Raw genomic sequence first — 17,164 nt, forward strand, 5'->3', positions numbered from 1 at the left:
ATTAATTTTACTTACCAATCACAGTTCACACTCCCTCCCCTCCTCCCACTTCCTTCTTCTCTCCCAGCCTCTCATCCACTCCTTTCAAAAGGTAAGGCCTCCTGTGGGGAGTCAACAAAGCCTGGCACATCAAGTTGAGGTATGACCAGGCCCTTCCCCCTTGCATCAAGGTTGAGCAAGACATCCTAGCAAAGGGAATTGGTTCCAAAAAGCCAGCTCATGCACCAGGGACAGATCCTGGTCCTACTGCTAGGGGCTCCACAAACAGACCAAGTCACACAACTGTCACCCACTTGCAGAGGGCCTAGTTCGGTTCTATGCTGGCTCCCCAGTTGTCGGTCCAGAGTAAAAGGTTCTATCTATCTATCTATCTATCTATCTATCTATCTATCTATCTATCTATCTATCATTTGTTTGTTTGTTTTTCGAGACAGGGTTTCTCTGTAGCTTTGGAGCCTGTCCTGGAACTAGGTCTTGTAGACCAGGTTGGCCTCAAACTCACAGAGATCCACCTGCCTCTGCATTCCAAGTGCTGGGATTAAAGGTGTGTACCACCACTGCCAGTTTAAAAAATTTATTTTAAAAAACACACACTCTTAAATTTTTTATTACATTTATTTATTGTGTGTGTATGAGCATGTGTCATGGTGTGTTTGTAGTCAGAGGACACCTTGCAGGAGTCAGTTCTCTCCTTCTACCATGTGGGTACCAGGATTAGAGTCAGCCATTAGGCATGGCTGCAAATGCCTTGACCAGATGAGTTGTCTCACTGACCCTGAAAATAGACTTTTGACCAAGTATCCTGGGGAACAACTGTAATCTCAGCATTTGGAAGGTGAAAACAAGAGAATTGTGAGTTTGAGGCCAGCCTTGTCTACAGAGAAATTCCAGGTTAGTCCAAAGTACAGAGCAAGACCCTGTCTCAACAAACAAACAAACAAGGAAGGAAGGAGCAAGAGAAGAAGGAAGACTTTGAATTGATAGTCACCCAAAACAAACACAGAAATGACCAACAAGTATATGAATAATGCTTGAAATCATTAATCACAAGTGAAATACAAATAGAAGTTATAGTAAGGTACTACCTGTCACCCATAGGATTGGCTACAATCAAAAGGGCCACCAAGCCAGTATTGAACTATATAGGTTCGCAAGTAAAGGATGTAACTACCTTAGCAGGATCTGACCATTTCTCCCAAGTGGAATCTACATTTGCTGAACAGTTTGTCAATCACTCTCAGGATGTACCTGGGTAAGTGACCAGTACATAGGCTTGTCTCTAAGGCCCAGAGCAGTTCTTGATATGACCAGCAGGCCATGAATGGACAAGCTATTCCACAGTGAGATCCTACAGTAAGCTATCCACATAGAAACCTGGTACTTAGCAGCCAGGACAGCCTCCTATTATATACTGTTGGACCCTGCTGATCTAAAATTCCAGAGAACACAAAACAGCTTCTGTGGGAAAGATGATGAGGTCATCTGGGTGCTTGGGTGGGCACTAGGCTACCAGAAGCCTGTCTTTGGCTTCATAGATAGATAGATTTTTTTTTTGAGACAAGGCTTCTCTGTGTAGCTTTGGTGCCTGTCCTGGAGCTAGCTCTTGTAGACCAAGCTGGCCTCGAACTCACAGAGATCTGTCTGCCTCTGCCTCCCAGGTGCTGGGATTAAAGACGTGTACCACCACCACCTGGCAGATTTATATGTACTAATAAGCCCTCATTGTACTTCAACAGTGGGTTCAATGTGGCAGGGCACATTTGCATTTTTTTGTTTCTGTATTTGTTTGTTTGTTTTGCCATGGTCATGTAGCGACTATGTGCGTAGACTCTACCTTCGCCACGTGTGCAAAGCAAGATGAAGGAGGCAGGCCAGTAGTCAGATACGGTGCAAGTTCCTATTGTTCTAGGCCCTCTCTAAGGAGGTGAAAGTTATAGCTACCCCAGGAACACAGGAACTGATTGGTTTATGGAGGAAAGAAACAGAAATGTTCTGGGATACACAAATACTCAGAACAGCACCTTATGACCCAGGTGCACAATGGTCACTGTGGCTCTGGGTGACATCTGATCATGACTGATGTTTTGATGCTGGGGCATCTTTACCTTCTGCAAATGAAATTCACTGAACTTAAGCTGTGCTTTCCTATAAGTTTCCTTAGAAAATGGCAGATGCCAATTTCCCTTTGACTGATACTACTCTGGTCCATGTGCTGGTTCCTAGTCGTTTGGAAGCTGTAGTGCACTGTCCCTTCCTCCCTCCCTCCCTCCCTCCCTCCCTCCCTCCCTCCCTCCCTCCTTCCCTTCTGTCCCCCTCTCTCCATTCTTCCCATCCTTCCATTCATCCCTTTCTTTCAACATGACGCTTGGCATTGCTTTTACAGTAATTTAATAAAAATAACCCAGAGACTTTCCTTATTTTTTCCAGGAACATTCTAAATACCATGGGAATTATCTGTTTCTTAAATGTTTGAAAGATTCCATCTGTGAATTCCTAGACATTATTCTCAGCTTTTTGTAATAAGTATACTTTGAGGTGTGAATTTCATTTAAGATTTCCCCATGTATGAGGATAGAAAATACAGTGTATTATTTGTTTATTACTGTGTGTGTGTGTCAGTGTATATATGTGTGACAAGACCAAAGAAGGATGCTGAGTGTTCAGCTATATGATTGCCACTTTAGTCCTTTAAAACAGCAGCTCTCACTGTATCTGGAGCTGGGCTGACTTCCAGCAGATCCGAACAATCCTCCTGTTGTCTCCACCTCTCTCATGCTTTTTATTACAATGGTGCTAAACTCAGGATCCAAACTCAGGTCTTCACACTATACTTGCACAGCACCTGTGTGGTCATTTTAATTTCCTTTCTGTTTCTGCTTGTTCTCTTTACTGTGGAGGACTGAGGTAGAGGCACATCTCATCCTTCAAGCTCTAATAGGTTCAGGAACCATGTTTGGGAGTTTGCAAACCAGCTGCTTTCTAGGCCTATAGCATGACCTCATTACCTCTAGCTCCCATGTTGGCAGTGACTATATTCTAATATCCACAACCCATCTGCTGCTAGGGAAGTCACATTTGCAAGGCCTCATTGCACAGGTGATGTCATTACCAGTCATGCTTTGACCAGATTGGTCCAAGCTTCATGTATGCTTTGGGAAATCTACCAGGGAGATGGAATTATAAGTAATTTAGAATTATACTTCTCTTTCTATTGTGATAATACATATGAGTTTCACTATTTTAATCAATTTAGGCACACAAAGCAATGGTGTTAAACGTGTGACACTATTGTTCAGCCATTCACTTCTACTTCTGGAATGGTCTCATCTTTCCAAACTGAAATTGTCCCAGGAAAACACTTAGCTCCTTATCTGTGTCTCCCAGCCCACAAACTACTTTCTTTTTTCTGCTCCATGGATCTGAGTCCTCTGAGTCCTTCACAGCAACTATCCTTTGTGACTGGTGCATTTAGCTCAGTATAATGCCTCCAGATGATACTGCCTTGTGTCAAAACTTTCTTCCCTTTTAAGATTGAGCAATATGTAAAGTAGAGACAGACACATTTTTTTCCTTTCTCCATTCACCTGTGGACTGATGCTTGCTGCTTTGCCTCCTAGCTCTTACGAATGATGCTGCTCAGACTAGAATGTGGTGGACAAATATCTGTTTGAATTCATGTTTTCAACATGTTTATGTATGTACTCAGAATTACTGGATCATATGGTAATTCTGTATTTGATCTTTATATTACATATGTGTGTATGTGTGTCTGTGTTTGTCTCTCTCTCTCTCTCTCTCTCTCTGTGTGTGTGTGTGTGTGTGTGTGCGTGCGTGCGTGTTCAATGCCCTTGGAGACCAGAAGAGAGCACTGGATACCATGGAACTGAAGCTACAGGCAGTTGTGAGCTGCCATGTGGGTGCTGGGAACCCAGGTCCTCTGCAAGAGCAACCAGTGCTCCTAAGTATTAAGCTATCTGTTCAGGCCCAATGCTTAGCCTTTTGAGGACCAACCAAACTGTCTTCCACAGGCTGAACCACTATACATTCCCAGCCCAAGGTTTCACTTTCCCCACATTTTTACCAATACTTCCTGTTTTCTGTTTTTTATAATACCTGTCCTAATGTATGGTGTGTGGTATCTCAGTATAGTGGAGACTGGCATTTGGTGGATCTTAGTGAACAATCCCCAGAGCTTTCCAGGGCTGAAGATTAACAGGGGGATGACATGCAGTCCCTGGTAATTTTTGATCCTCAAAGAACTGTGAGATCATGGGTATCTTTGCCCATCATGTTTTTGGTTTTGGGGTGTGTGTGGTTTTTCAAGACAGGGTTTCTCTGTGTAGCTGTCCTGGAACTCACTTTGTAGACCAGGCTGGCCTCAATTTCACAGATATTCTCCTGTCTCTGCTTCCTAAATGCTGGGATTAAAGGCATGCACCTCTATGCCTGGTTACCCATCAAGTTTTGTCTTTGCTTTCCAAAAACGGAGTCTGTGACACACTTTTCTTCACATAGCGGACCTATTATACTGCATTGGGCAGCCTCTCAACCTCATCTAGGATATGATGGTCCCCTCCTAGGTCTTCCACATCTCCAAGTGTACTATAGCCCCAGAGTTCCCTAGTCATATGGCCATATGCCCAGGACATCCCTTATCTCTAGCCTTGTGTTGGGATAGACCCATGTCCAACAAAGGACCATTTATGACAGATGATGGGAGTGAGAGGGCTAGGTAGGAGGATGTGCAGAACAATGTCTGACTGCTTTCCCAAGGTTCTGCACTAACCCTCTTTCTCCAAGAACTAACTGTGCACCATCCCCAGCAGTGGACATGATGACACTTAAAACATCTACAACATGACCACTTTGGAACTGTCTGTTACTTTATTGGTCTCCTTCTTGTTTTGTTTTGATTTGCTTTGGTCCAGGGTCTCATATAGCTCAGGTAACTTGCTATTTAGTTAATATTGGCCTTGAATTCATGAAACTCCTGCCTCCACCTCTCAAGTTCTAAGATTGCGGGTCGGGTATGCTTCACTGTTTCAGGCTTTGTATTTTCGTTTTTCAGACATTCATTCTGTCCTTAAACATAAGAACCTTAAATTTATCAAGAATTTTAAGATACCTCAAAGTTTAAGTCACAGATTCAATCCAGGCAGCATACAGTTGCATACCACAATGGCGTCACCATCTTCACAGTAAGCTTGTCCAGCAGGGAGCTGGTATGTCTTTAAAAAGTCCTAAGCTTGGGGCTGGAGAGATGGCTCAGTGGTTAAGAGCACTGGCTACTCTTCCAGAGGACCCAGGTTCAATTCCCAACACCCACATGGCTGCTCACAACTGTCTGTAACTCCAGTGTCAGGGGAATCTGACACCTTCACAGACATATCTGCAGGAAAAACATGGATGCACATGAAATAAAAATAAATAATTTTAAAAGACCTTAAGCTTCTGTAGATTTCTTTGTAAAATGCGGTTTATTTCCATAATTGTAAATGCAAATTCTCCCTCACGTGTGTTCGATTGGCATGGATAGTTTGGGGGCAAAACTATTGACTTTAGGTAAAATGACATCCCTTCTATATAGTTAGTTCTGGTCAGTTTTTGCTAGAACATCCTAATGACATCAACATCAAGAGAAGTGGAGAGACAGAGACTACTGTGTCTTATTTATTTTTCTCATGAAACTGAGCCTCCAAAGCTGTGTTAGTGAACAGCAACGCAACTGTCACACTTTATAGTAATAGAAGTACGTTCTCTTTCCATATCAGTTCTGATTCTCTCTACAGATCCTCTCTCCCAATGTTACATTGGATTTTTTTTTTTTAACTTTTCAAGTCAAGGTTTCTCTGTGTAGCCATGGCTGTTCTGGAACTCACTCTGTAGACCAGGCTGGCCCCAAACTCAGAGAGCCACCTGTCTCTGCCTACTGAATGCTGGGAATAAAGGTGTGTGCCATCACTACTTGGGTAGGATTAATTTTTTTTTATTTCTTAGAATGATTATGAAGCCCCTCCACTTTGATTTTCCTTCTTTGTGATTAAAGGTTGCAATTATTCGTCCAGAACAGCTTTAGTCATAGACTTTATTTTTAGACACATAGTCTGTTAGATTAGGTTAATCAAATCATGGGGTGAAGATGTGGGGAAATAAAAATCCCTTTGTCTATATTGAAAGTGTCCAGACTTTCTCTGCAGCTTCTGGGGGATGTGCTGATGCCCTGTGTAAACGTGACCAGGTGCGTGCATGGTCTTGTGACTCCCTAAAACCCGAGAACAACTGCAGGGTGTCTGCTTTCCACCGTTTTCAAGCTTTTATGCCTTCAGTTTTAATGTCTGCTTCAGCAGAAAGGCAAACTACAGGTCTATTTCTAATATTTGAACCTCTGGGACTATAACCTCTGCGGTTTGGCCCTCTGTTTAGAACTTGTAGTTTGACTAGATCAGGACCAAGAAACCTTGTCTCTACCACCTCTAGTTTTAGTAATTTGAGATTGAATACTCATTAGAGTTGTGGCGTCTCTGGTGTTTAGAAAGTACAAATACTACTCAACCAGCTTCCATAGGTCTAAGGCTGTTGCCATCCCCAGAGAATCCCAAAGCTGCTTCTCATTATAGATCAGTCAACACTTATATTTACTTAAATAAAAGTCATATAATTCTTTTCTGGCTTTTTTCACTCAGCACCAAAGAGTCTGAGCTTCTTTCAAGCTATTGGGTGTGTCAAACTTCTTTTCATTGCCAAGTGGTACTTTATCCCTCACCTGCACGTTCCGTGGTTTACTTGTCCATTTGCCTGCTGATCTAGATTAGATTAGATTAGATTTAGTATAATCTAAAACTGCTATAACTTTTGTCCCAGAATTCATGTGACCTTAAGTTTTATATCTGTTAGATAAATACTTGGGACTATACTTTTTGAATCACATTATAGGTGTATTTAACACTGTAAGAAACTAAGCCAGGCAGTGGTGGCACATGCCTTTAATCTCAGCACTTGGGAGGCTGAGGCAGGTGGATCTCTGTGAGTTCGAGGCCAACCTGGTCTACAAGAGCTAGTTCCAGGACAGGCTCCAAAGCTACAGAGAAACCCTGTCTCGAAAAACCAAAACAAAACAAAACCCCTAATAGTTCCATGGCAGAGTGCTTGTCTAGTATGCGTGAGGTCCTAAGTTCAATTCCAAGCACTGGGGGAGAAAGGCAGAGAAAGAACAAACTGGCATTGACCCCCTGTCCTTCAGCTCCTGTATCCTCTGCATCCCACCAGTATGTGTTGCTGTTTGTACATCGCATCCAGCACTTCTATAGTCAATCTCTACTTATGGTGACTTGATCTGGAATTCCTGTGACTAAGCATTATTTCTAACAGCCAATCATACATTTCTACATACTTATTTGCCACATATATAAGTTTCTTGGTAAAAGATCTGTTAAGACATTTTTCATCCACGTATGTGTGTGCACACATTCATTTGTCAATATGGATTTGTGCATGTCACTGTGTGTGTGCACCACAACCCGGGGTCACCCTGCCTTCCAGAGCTGCCTCCACAGTCTGAAGACTCAGAATTCCCATAACAAAAGTAGATCTTCCTTCAGAACCCAGAGCCAGCCCAAGCAGAAATCCCTGGCATATAGGAAGGTTCAGGGAAGGCCCAACAGACATACAGATCCATAGTAGCACATAGCTGGCATTCAGTAAAATGGAGATTGCAGTCTATGTGAAGGGTGGGATGCAGGATGGGCCTTCAATAGGCAGCCACAAGCCACACTGCCCCCACGGTCACACTCCAGTCACTGTTCATCTTCTCTAGGACAGTGGTTCTCAGCCTTCCTATAGCTCTGATCCTTCAGAACATAACAATTCCCATGTTATGCTGACCCCCAACAATAACATCTTCATTACTACTTCATAACTGTAATTTTGCTACTATTATGAACTGTATGTAAATATCTGTGTTTTCTGATGGTCGATTGACCCGCCCCCAAAGGGGTTGTGACCCACAGGTTGAGAACCACGGCTCTAGGAATAGACACCGGATTCGGTTACTGCTTTAGAATGCCAGCACCTTCTCGGAGGGAGAAATAATTATGGGTTTCTCTCACTTAAGTGTAAATTAGCTTGTTCTAGTAGAGAATAAAATTTACACGCAGGCAATCAGGATTGCAAGGTTTGTCCTTGCCTGCCCCAACACCTGCCAGAGACAGCAGTGCTAGAGGTGGTGACTCAAGGGAAGTGAGTTACCTGGAAAACTGTTGGAAGATTTCTTCACGACCCAACAACTTCCCTTGAGTCACTGACCCAGAATCTCCTTTGTAAGCTTCTAGATGCAGCTGAGAACTGACCAAGAAGCTCATAATTTTCAGTAAGATTCAAGATCTGGCAGGGCAGTGGTGGTGCACGCCTTTAATCCCAGCACTTGGGAGGCAGAGGCAGGCAGATCTCTGTGAGTTCGAGGCCAGCCTGGTCTACAAGTACTAGTTCCAGGACATGAACCAAAAGCTACGGAGAAACCCTGTCTCGAAAATCCAAAAAAAAAAAAAAAAAAGATTTAAGATCAGTTCTGTTCTGTTAGCAAGTGTCTGTTTCAAGTTGATTCTCTGTCTCCACCTTGACAGCAGCAACAGTGCGTCCTTAGTCTCTCCACACCCTATCACCTGTGGTAGAGTTTCAGGCAATCAAAACATTCAAGGCCATCATGCAGAGAAAAGAGGACATCTGACTTGACTTTGCTCTTGCTTGTCATGGTAATAGGGTTGCAGGTGCTCCAGAGACACAAAACCAGTGAACCAGAACCCATGCTGAGATCTTGTGGGGCTTGCCAGTGCCCCATCCTGGGTGACATGGTGTCTGGGTGCAATTGGGCTTAGGATTGCTCATTGGGTCAAGCTTTAGTATGTAATTACAGCCTCTGTCCTCTGGGCTAAGATGTAAGGGCATTTGGGGTGGTTTCTGTAGGGCCTGTGACTCAGGAGCTCATGAGAAGATTGGTGCCTAGCGTAGGGGCAATTAGGGTCTTGGTGATAAAGACAGGCAGTGCCTGCAGCCTGGGTCATCGGCGAGTGCCTGTTGCCTACTTTAGTGACCAATATTGCCCACCAGACATCTGTTCCTTGACTATTCATCATCTGTGTATCTGCACATCTGGATTTTCCTTCTACCACCTTCCAGAGCCAAATCCTCTGCCAGACACAAGCCTCAGGGATTTCATACACCTGCCTCTCAGAGGCACATGGATGAGCAGACATATCAGTGCACCTAAGCACACATATGTAGTAACATGGTTGTTCACTGATAAAATGATACACAGATAAGCATAGGAGCACACAACTATAACACAACTACTTGCACGTATATCTACAAGTAAGCACACAGCCAGAACATCCACTGTTTCCCTCAAGGGATGGGCACCACTGGACCCATGGCTGGCAGAAGGGACTGGGAACGCTGAATGCTACTGCCTGACCTCTGCTTTTGTTCCTAGGGGCCACCAAGGACATGGGGAAGATGCTTGGGGGTGATGAGGAGAAGGACCCTGATGCTGCCAAGAAGGAGGAGGAACGGCAGGAGGCGCTGCGGCAGGCAGAGGAGGAACGCAAGGCAAAGTACGCCAAGATGGAGGCGGAACGTGAGGTCATGCGGCAGGGCATCCGAGACAAGGTGGGCAACTGATGCGTGCAGGGATGTAAAAAGTCGAACGGTCAGTCCTGTAGCGCCCGTGTCACTACAAGACGGTACACTAGCTGAGAACTAAGCTGGAGACTTAAAAACACAATAACAGAGACAGACACGGACACGGGTCATCCTTGATACAAGAACACCAAACTTTATTGTGCTCAGAAGGAGCTTATATAGGGATCCTTAGCCACGCCCAGCTCTGGGCTCTTTCAGCTACAGGCTCATCAGGCTCAGAGCAGCTGCAAGCAAGGTCTCCGTACTCAGAGCAGCTGCAGGCACAGGCGTTTTGCTTAGTTCACTCCAGCGGGCAAAGGGTCTAAGAAAGTCAAGAGGCCAGGGATCCGCAGCTCCACACAGGGAGGAGAGCTGCAGGTAGTGACCCCACTAGAAGCAGTAACCTCATTTGGCAATGCCTAACACCCCCCTTTTACTCCTTATTCAGGGGTCAAAATCTAATCTTTGGAAACGAACCGCTGTGGAACTACACATTTTCACATCTGGATGGAGGTCGTTCTGAGGGCTGCCCTGTTCTACTCCTCATGTCAGGACTGGTTGCTTCCCTGGAGTTTTGATCCCTGCCCAGAAAAAAGGCTCTGAGAGAATAGAGATTAACTGAGCATGAAGTCTTGGTGGGTCACGAAGATCAGGGCCAGACGGTCCTCTTTACCTTTGATTCCTAGACTCATACATGGTGGATGGGTGGTAACCTGCCTGTTCTCATTCACTCTAGTGACTGTCTCCTATGGATGGGGTAGCCAGAAAGCATTGTGCCTATTCATGGTAGAAAAACTGAGGCCCCATGTGGAATCCTGAATTGAGACCCGCGTATAGCTACATCTTTCAAGAGGATGGCCTGTGCCCACTCCTCCTCCAATCCTTACTGTAGCGAGTAGGGTAGTGAAGGCTGGACAGAATCCTGAAGAAGTGGTTGCCTGCTTATCAGTGTGCAACTGATACTAGCAGTCAGGTGGGAGGCTGCAGCAAAGCCCTGCTCTTGTCCTGTGCCTTTAGGTACTGGGGAGGGCAGAGCATGGTAGACATTGTATGACCTCTGCTCACAAACCAAGTGCACAGTGGAGACAGTGATTGCCCGCACAGCAGAGAGGCCGTGAGAATAAACACGTCATCTAGATCCTTCCTTACTTTGTAGGGTAGCTCAGCAGACTTGGGTGGGTAAGAAGCAGGGAGTGGGTCACATAATCCTCCAGTCCTTGACTTGATGAGATGCTAGGCTGGAGAGTGGACAGCCCAGGTTCTAGACCCCTTTCCTGCCTGTGCATTCACATCAAGTTCTCTGTTGATATGTCAGTGGTTGGGGTAGATCTTCGGGATTCATGGGAAAGGAAACCTGTATCTCCTAAGGCAGATAAAGAGAGATGGTCTTTAGGTAGCTGGATAAATTGGGTCTTTCATCTCCCAAAGGGTCAAATGGGAGGCTGGCCTCTCCTCTCCACTGGTGTTCTGCCCTCGAGATCCTAATATACCCTTATCCCACACTTGGTGCAGAATGCTGTTTATGGGGTCTTGACCATGCCCCTGCCTCGGAGCACAGTTACTGGACAGTTTCCTCAAGCCCTGTAGAAAGTTCTTGCTCATTTTGCTTTGACCTTACCTTCCACAGTCAGTGAATTATTACCGTGGTTAGCAAGATGTGCTGTTGACCATGTGAGTGACGTGGTGGCAGACCCCTAAATTAACTGTAATATGAAAGGATGAGGGTGAACATGAGAAACAGAGAGATGGAGAGTTAGACAGATACAGTGATTCTGAGAGGGAAACAGTTTAGAGGGAAGGACAGAGAAGCAAGAGAGAGCTGAGAGTCACAGAGGTCCCTCCCTAGGTAGAGCCTAGAGGGAGTAGCTATCCAGGCAGGACAGAGCGAGTTTGGAGTAGGGTGCTGTGCTAGATGCCTAGGTGTGCAGAGGCTCTGGAAAGACCAAGGGTGGGGCTGGGTTTTGGTTTCAGGGGAGTCCTGTGCCTGGCTCAGTTCCCCTAGGAGTCCCTACCAGATATCATACCACCCACAAAGACTTTGACCTCTCAGTATTTAAAAAAAAAAATGGAACTCAAGGAAGATCCTACAGGGTACCTTCTTCACATCTCTGCTTCCATACATTTTCCTGGAAATTGTGGAGAAATTCATTCTTCAGAACAGCAGTTCTCAACCTGTCAGTCCTGACCCTTTGAGGATAGAATGACCCTTTCACAAAGGTCACCCAAGACCATCAGAAACCACAGATATTTACATTGTGGTACATAGCAGTAGCAGGATTATTTCTGAAGTAGTAATGAAAATAATTTTATGGTGGGGGGGTCACCACAACGTGAGGGACCGTATGAAAGGGTTGCAGCATTAGGAAGGCTGAGAACTACTACTTCAGAAAGTTTCCACAGCCTGTGCCAGACTAATTATGAAGAAGAAATGGAGAACATTCAAATGAACCCCATGGGAAGGACAGACCCAAGGGTAAAGTTGTAGAGGGCAAAGCCCCAGGCATGTCCAGATGCTCTGGGCCCCATCCAATCTCAGCCTGTACTGGACAGAGCATGCTCCCGACACCCTGCTGCTGATCACTGCTTGGCCACCCCAGACTCTAATAATTCTTTCCTTGTTGTTTTGTTTCGTTTTTGAGACAGGGTTTCTCTGTAGCTTTGGGGCCTGTCCTGAAACTAGCTCTTGTAGACCAGGCTGACCTCGAACTCACAGAGACCCGCCTGCCTGCCTCTGCCTCCGAATGCTGGAATTAAAGGTCTGCGCCACCACCGCCCAGGTACCTAGTAGTTCCGACTCTTTTTTTCTTTTTTTTAAATGTGCATTAGTGTGAAGGTGTCCGATCCCCTGCCACTGGATCTTCAGGCAGTTGTGAGCTACCATGTGGGTGCTGGGAAATAAACCCCGGGTCCTCTGGAAGAGCAGTCAGTGCTCTTAACCACTGAGCCATCTCTCCAGCCCCCTAGTTCTGACTCTTGGGCCTTTGCTGCTGATGCTCCACGTTCCCAGCTCACACAGGAGTAAATTCTGCCTATTGGGTATGACTTTTCAGCCCTCACTGGGCAGCCCCTGCTACTCACTAAAACTTGATCCCCAACTTCCCCTGGGCTGTGTCCCTCTGGTCAGGAATTGATAGGCTGAATGGTGTTGCAAGGCTTTTCAGTGATGGGGGAGGGGAAGAGACTGAGAACAGGGCCAATTTCATATCCATATGATGCAAGGCCCCCAATAACCCGTTTAGAAAACTGAACATGGCTATTCAGGAGTGTCTCAAGAGCTGGGGCATTTCCTAGAGAAGCATCTATGTCCATTAGGAAGTCATCTAAGCAGGAACTTGATTTGCATACCTACCATCCAATTCATATTTCCACAGCCAGATTTGCACACACACCTTCAGGTTTGCATATGTACTACCCGATTTGCGCCTGCTTTCATCCACCCACAGTGAACCGTTTATCGAGCCAGAACCTTGCTCCTGATAAAGAGACAAGGTCCAGGTGTAGAGCTGGCATGTTTTAGCCTCCAAGCTTCTGTACTCAGGCTGAGCTTCTTCTCTCAGCCTGTGTGATGGGGAAAGGCGTGTGGTGAATACCAGCTAGAGTCGTTGGCTCTTACCACTGAGAGTCACTAGAGGCTTTTTCTTAACAATTTCTTAACTTTAAGGCTAAAGTTCTTAAGTCTTCTGTTACCCCTTAACCGAGTCCCCAGTCTTCACCTGGCTCTGGAAGCTGCCCAGGGTGTGCCTTCTAATAAACCTGACTGACATGTCCTGTGGTCCTGTCCTTGGATACCTGACGTAATGAATACCTGGCCTGGGTTAGCCTGGCATTTATCAATGGAGTCCAGAAGACCAGAACAGGCCACACAAGTGGAGTCTGGTTCTAGGATGTAGCCTGGATAGCATTCTCAAGCAGAATAACTATGACTTTCCCTGAGATAGAGCTCAAAGTGGCTGTAGCTTCAGAATGACCTTGCATCTCAGTGGACAGACTAGCTTTCAGGAAAAGTAACCATAGCAGTAATTATCACACACTTGTTCCCAAAAGTAGCCTTAGGCAGCTCAGACTCTCAGGTTGCCCATAGACCCCACCTGGCCTATCCTTCTGCTCTTCCCCTGGCTGGAAGCTGCTCTGGCCTGACCTAGTTTCTGGAGACATCTCTTCTGGCTCACATACTACCCCACAGAACACTGAGCCACATGTTCCTCTTCTGTACCACAGGGGCTCTGCCAGTAGGTGACCTGCAGTGGGACCAGTGCCAGGCTGAAGATGTGGGGTGGGCCCCTGTTGTTTTCCTGTCATGCCAGATGACACCCATCACTTCTCTGTCTGGTACTGGAAGGCACTAGGGAAAATGACATTCTCTGCCATGCTTTTTCACCTGGTCATCAAGGCCTCTGTTCTCAGTTCTGTTAAGGGATTGAGGGATGACCAAAGAAGCAGAAATGAGCCCCGTTTATTTCTTATTAGAGACACTTGACGGACTTTGACTGTTGCCTCCTCCACACAGAATCCACCAGGGGAGAACAAAAGTGCCTTTAGCAGAAGATGAGCACCCAGGCGAATCCCCACCTGGAAACAGATCACATCGTTTCTTTGGATAGGGGCTGGTGGGGAAATAAGTCGGGAGTGTCTGTGTTCCCTTATGAGCAGGAGAAACAAAGTTATGAGTTTGCAGAGTTTGCATGCTTTCAAGCTCCCAGGAAGGGTGGTCCACAGTAAAGGGGGCTGGAAACAGAGCCAGGATTAGTGCTATGTCAGTGGGTGGGTGGATGGGGTGCCAGGATAGACTCCAGCAGGGAGCCCGAGCGAGCAGCCTCTTCTTACCTCTGTGATCTCACGCACCTCTTTTATTTTTTGTTTTTGTTTTTTTAATCATCATATAATATATTAGATGCCATTGTAAACAAAGTATGTTTTGTGATTCTCCCCACCCTCCTGCTACAGTTCCTCCCTTGTAGTATCCCCAAATTCTTTTATTTTTTATATTTATTTTTATTGTTTTTAATTATGTGTAGGATCGTGTGTCTACACTGTAGATGTGTGCACATGAGTGCAGGTACCTGAAGGGGCTGATGTTTCAAATTCCTTAGAGCGGAAGTTACAGATAGTTACGAACCGCCTGACACTGGTGCTGGGAACCAAAACTCAAGTCCCAGTCCGAAAGAGCAGCAAGTCTGATAACTGCTGGTTCATCTCTCCAGCTACCCCCAGACCTTTTTTTTCTTTCCTATCCCATGTGTCATTTGGGCACCTCTTAGTTGTCCCATTTTCTGTATGGTTTTCCAAAACCTGGACGGGATCAGTTCTGGAGCCCTGGTGAATAGGATGGGCCTGGGACTCAGCTGGAGTCTTCCCCAGCTGTGAAACCTGGTTGGTTTCTTCCGTGCAGGAAGGACCTGGCCTCTCTGTGTATTGCATTAGTGCCACCCAGGCTGGGTACTGGGGAGGGGAGTATGCAAGCCCTGCTTGACTACCCTTTCCTTCACAGTATGGCATCAAGAAGAAGGAGGAGCGTGAGGCTGAGGCCCAGGCAGCCATGGAAGCCAACTCAGAAGGCAGTCTGACTCGACCCAAGAAGGCCATCCCACCAGGCTGTGGGGATGAGCCGGAAGAGGAAGATGAAAGCATCCTGGACACTGTCATCAAGTACCTGCCTGGGCCACTGCAGGACATGTTCAAGAAGTAATGATCCTGGGTCAGCGCCAGGAGCCCTGTCCACTGTACAGACCCCCTCGGAGCCCCCCCCCCAAGGGATGTTGGGAGCAGATGCAGCCCCCCCCTGCAAAAATAAGCCATAGTCCTAGATCTATCCTGCCCATGTCCCTCTCGCGCCTCGGGAGCCTCTGGCCACCCCTCCCCGCACTGCCATCATTGACCCCACCAGGCAAGGGTGTGACCCTCAGGCCCCTGTGCTGTGCATCCTTGCCTTTGGGTGGTTGGACCCCTCCTTACTAATCTTGAGTTCACCATTCCCACTGAGCCTGCCCAAGGTCAGGCCCCGAGGGCCAGCCCTGACCACCCCTGGGGTGCCATCCCTCCGTGGGTGGCCACCAGTCAGGGCCTAAACTCAGGAGCACAGCCATAGTGGGGTGGGACTTGGGGAATGAGCCGTGGGTGCCTGGGGCCCCAGCCCTTCCCTGAGCCCATGGCCCCAGTTTCTGGACTTGTTGGACCTGCTGGACCATTTGCTCTGTCTTCCTGTCTGTGCGCTACCACCCTAGTCTTCACCGGCGGCCCTCGCACATTTTGTCCAGCTGTCTCTTTCTCTGTTGCTCTGCAAGGTTTGGCTTCTTCAGAATGCCACAGCCAGGGGGAACAAAGCAATAGATTGGACGTGGGTGGGTCTCAGACGTACCTTGAGTCCCCAGACATCCTCTGTAATTGCACACTTTCCAGAGTTCCATCTCTCCCTGATCCCCCATCTCTCCCTGGTGACCTCCTGTTCTCTTCATGGAGGGCAGGCAGTCTCCTAGGGAACTCCTGGCTTTACCACTACACACCTACCTTCAAAATGCCCCTCTTCCTAAAAGCCCAGGGCTCTGGGGATCCATGTGCAGAACAGACAGAGGGCCACGGGATCTGGTGTCCCACCCTCTCCACTATTCCTCCTTTGAAGGGCTGACAGTGGCCCATACGTGCAACCCCCTGGGCTCGGGCTGTGGTGTTCTCTTCTGTGTGTGGCCCAAGGGCAATATGACCCAGCTACTTCCCTTTGCCCAGCCAGCAGCCTTTGTTCTTCATATTTGTTTAATTTACATCATAATATGTTGAATCTCAGGTAAATGAGGTCTGTATTTGATAAGTTTTATCTTGACAGAAAGGCCAGCCTGGTCTTCCCGACCCTTCCTGTCCACATTAAAACTGCATTAAGTGTCCATGAGTTTTGGGCCAGGTGTGTGGCTTGGCATTGACCTTCATGACCTTACATAGCTCTTTAGAGAAGCCATAACAATTAGACTGCAATACTAATCAGAACGCCCTCTGCCCAAAGAGATGAAGCATGCTCGGCCCACAATACCTTGCTCACCTGGGCCACTCTCTGCATCTCTGGCTGGTTTTCATGAATTGAAAAGCCAGCTCTGAGCAGATGGCCTTCTCTTGAGTTAAACCTGCATCCTGTTCTCAGCGCATGGGGCACCGGGCCGCCGCGCTTAGTATAGCCTATGTGTTACCTGTCTGTCTGTCCTTGTACCTGCACCTCCTGCATGTCAGAGGCCTCACATGTTCTCTCTGAGGGAATCACAGCCAATAAACAGTGATTTCACACCGTGTGGCTATTCCTTCTTGGATTTCCATTCTCTCTGGGGGAAGGGAGGCTTCCCTCACACTGGGGACAAATACAGAGTGTCCCCTAGGTCCTGACTCAGATTTACTGCTCCAACTTATTCTCCAGAGGGCAAAGCTGTCCCTTCAGAACCCCAGTGCCCAAGGTGAGCCTCCAATTTACACAACGTTTCTTCCTCACAGTTCTGGCAGGCTCTGGTAAAGACAA

At 46.8% G+C, this 17,164-nt stretch overlaps 1 protein-coding gene across 1 annotated transcript in view; it reads left to right on the plus strand.

The window, feature by feature from the left end:
- The window catches only part of Cplx1 (complexin 1), a 31,478-nt gene extending 14,535 nt beyond the window's left edge, over positions 1-16,943 (plus strand). The window contains exons 3-4 of the mRNA XM_048447033.3: positions 9,485-9,660; positions 15,161-16,943. Coding sequence (XP_048302990.1) covers positions 9,485-9,660; positions 15,161-15,358 — 374 coding nt within the window. The 3' untranslated portion in view covers positions 15,359-16,943. The remainder of the gene's footprint in view (positions 1-9,484; positions 9,661-15,160) is intronic.
- The last annotated feature ends 221 nt before the right edge of the window (positions 16,944-17,164 follow it).

This window comes from Myodes glareolus, chromosome 8 (assembly GCF_982192425.1).
Source record: "Myodes glareolus chromosome 8, mMyoGla1.1, whole genome shotgun sequence".
NCBI lineage: Eukaryota > Metazoa > Chordata > Mammalia > Rodentia > Cricetidae > Myodes > Myodes glareolus.